The sequence below is a fragment of the Otolemur garnettii genome, unplaced genomic scaffold (genome assembly GCF_000181295.1).
Source record: "Otolemur garnettii isolate 467f Iridium unplaced genomic scaffold, OtoGar3 scaffold00252, whole genome shotgun sequence".
In the NCBI taxonomy this organism is placed as follows: Eukaryota; Metazoa; Chordata; class Mammalia; order Primates; family Galagidae; genus Otolemur; species Otolemur garnettii.
This window is the reverse complement of record NW_003852647.1, coordinates 546,552-548,305: the sequence shown is the minus strand read 5'-3', so window position 1 is coordinate 548,305 and position 1,754 is coordinate 546,552. Positions and strand designations below refer to the sequence as shown.

At 32.7% G+C, this 1,754-nt stretch overlaps 1 protein-coding gene across 1 annotated transcript in view; it reads right to left on the bottom strand.

The window, feature by feature from the left end:
* The window catches only part of SLC9A6 (solute carrier family 9 member A6), a 66,951-nt gene that overhangs the window by 52,089 nt on the left and 13,108 nt on the right, over positions 1–1,754 (bottom strand). Inside the window, exons 3-5 of the mRNA XM_003802648.3 lie at positions 1,224–1,301; positions 871–947; positions 433–545 (exon numbers count right to left, since the gene is read on the bottom strand). Of these exons, the coding sequence (XP_003802696.1) occupies positions 433–545; positions 871–947; positions 1,224–1,301 (268 nt within the window). The remainder of the gene's footprint in view (positions 1–432; positions 546–870; positions 948–1,223; positions 1,302–1,754) is intronic.

Sequence of the window (1,754 nt, the reverse complement as noted above, 5' to 3'; positions counted from 1 at the left end):
AAAAAAAAAAAAAACATTAAATGCAGATAGCTGCGTATAAACAGATTTTTAGGGAATTGGTTCATAAGAAGTTTGAAGGAAAGCATCTTATTACCCATTTTAACTAATCTATAATCTAGTTCTTCTTCTTAATCACTGAGGATAGAGATCAACCTGAATTTCTGAAGAAAATACTTTATAGCCCTTATCTAAGCAGCATCAATTTGTGGACCAGTAATAGATAAGTATAATAAAATAGTAAGAGAATAAAAAATTAACAGGTGATTAAGCCTGGAATAATAAATTTTGTTTTATTCTCCACAGTTGGAAAGTATAATACTAGGGAAGTAATTAATCATGAACTCTACACTTCAGAGAAAGAAATAACCACATGTGCTTGGACTACAAAACACTGTACGTGAAGTACTTAAGCTCCACTCATGTAAAACATACCTGGATCAGTTGCTGATACAATGGCACCAAACAGCAGGCAATCTGTAAAGTAGAAATCTCCTGCAAGTTGTCCAGTGACCTTCATCAGTGTTACACAGCCATACATTATTGACCTGTTCAATAAACATTTTCCTTCTTTAGAAGAAAATATCAACTGTTAAAGAAGTTAGAACAAAGGAAGAACAGGAAGATGAGCCTACTGTAGTACTTTGTGATGAATTCCAAATTTAGTTCGTGTCATTTAAATATGGTAATACCTTGGCCTTAAGGAAAATTCAAGCTTATTACCTACCGGAATACACTTTACTGCAAAAGTCCTTAGACACATTCAGAAATACAACACCAAACAAATAAAAATATATTATTTTAAAACTATAATTTGAAGGTTAAGAAGTATTTTTTGAAGGTTAAGAAGTATTTTAAGCTTCAAATACTTACCCAATAACAAAACAAGAAATTGCTGTTCCAAGAAAAGCATATGCTAGGATAGACCCAAGGTTTCGAAAGAAATGTCTCTGACAAGAAAACAAAACAAAGCAGTGAAACACTGTGTTAGAATACTTACTAATTATTTGAAAAAGAAAAGGTTTTCTGTTCTAGTGTGCTATAGCCAATGTTACATGCATTATTCACTAGAAGAAATAAGTACGAGAAAGTATTCTTATACAGGCAGAACTTTCAGCATCTAAAAAGGATAAGGAGAGGAGAAAGGAGGAAAAGCTGGAAAGAACTGCCTGTCAAACACTTCAGTTTAAGGCTTTTGAAAGTATATGCAATACAAAAGCACTTACCCTTTTCAGGCTATACCCTGCATAGAATATAATTGGAGGAAGTAATATGTTGAAAAATACTTCCGGATCAAAAGTAACCTGTTAAAATAAAGAGTTCTCTTAGATGCATTCCATACAAAGCCTCATATTACATTATCAAATTATCAAAATGAAAAAGGATTAAATGTTAAACTCGTTAAAGGCAAAACCATTATTGGGGTAACTTAAAAATATTTCATATAGGATAGCTATTGTTCTACTTCTCAACAAAGAGATAGTATTGGGACAATCAGTTAAGCCATATCTGTGGAAAGTCTGTTGAAACATTGACATTAAAACTCTTAAAAATAGGAGAAAGCATGACCAGATCTTTGCTTTAAATAAGAGGCCCACAACTGGTACAATATTATTGTTGGCAAGAAAAACCAGACTTCTTACCTAGATACGTAGTTCATCTCTAAAGGTACACAACACAGCGTTGTAGTAAAACGTTTCTGTACAATTCAGATTTCTAGTCCTGATAGCCCACTCATTTTAAGACTTTTTCCTGGG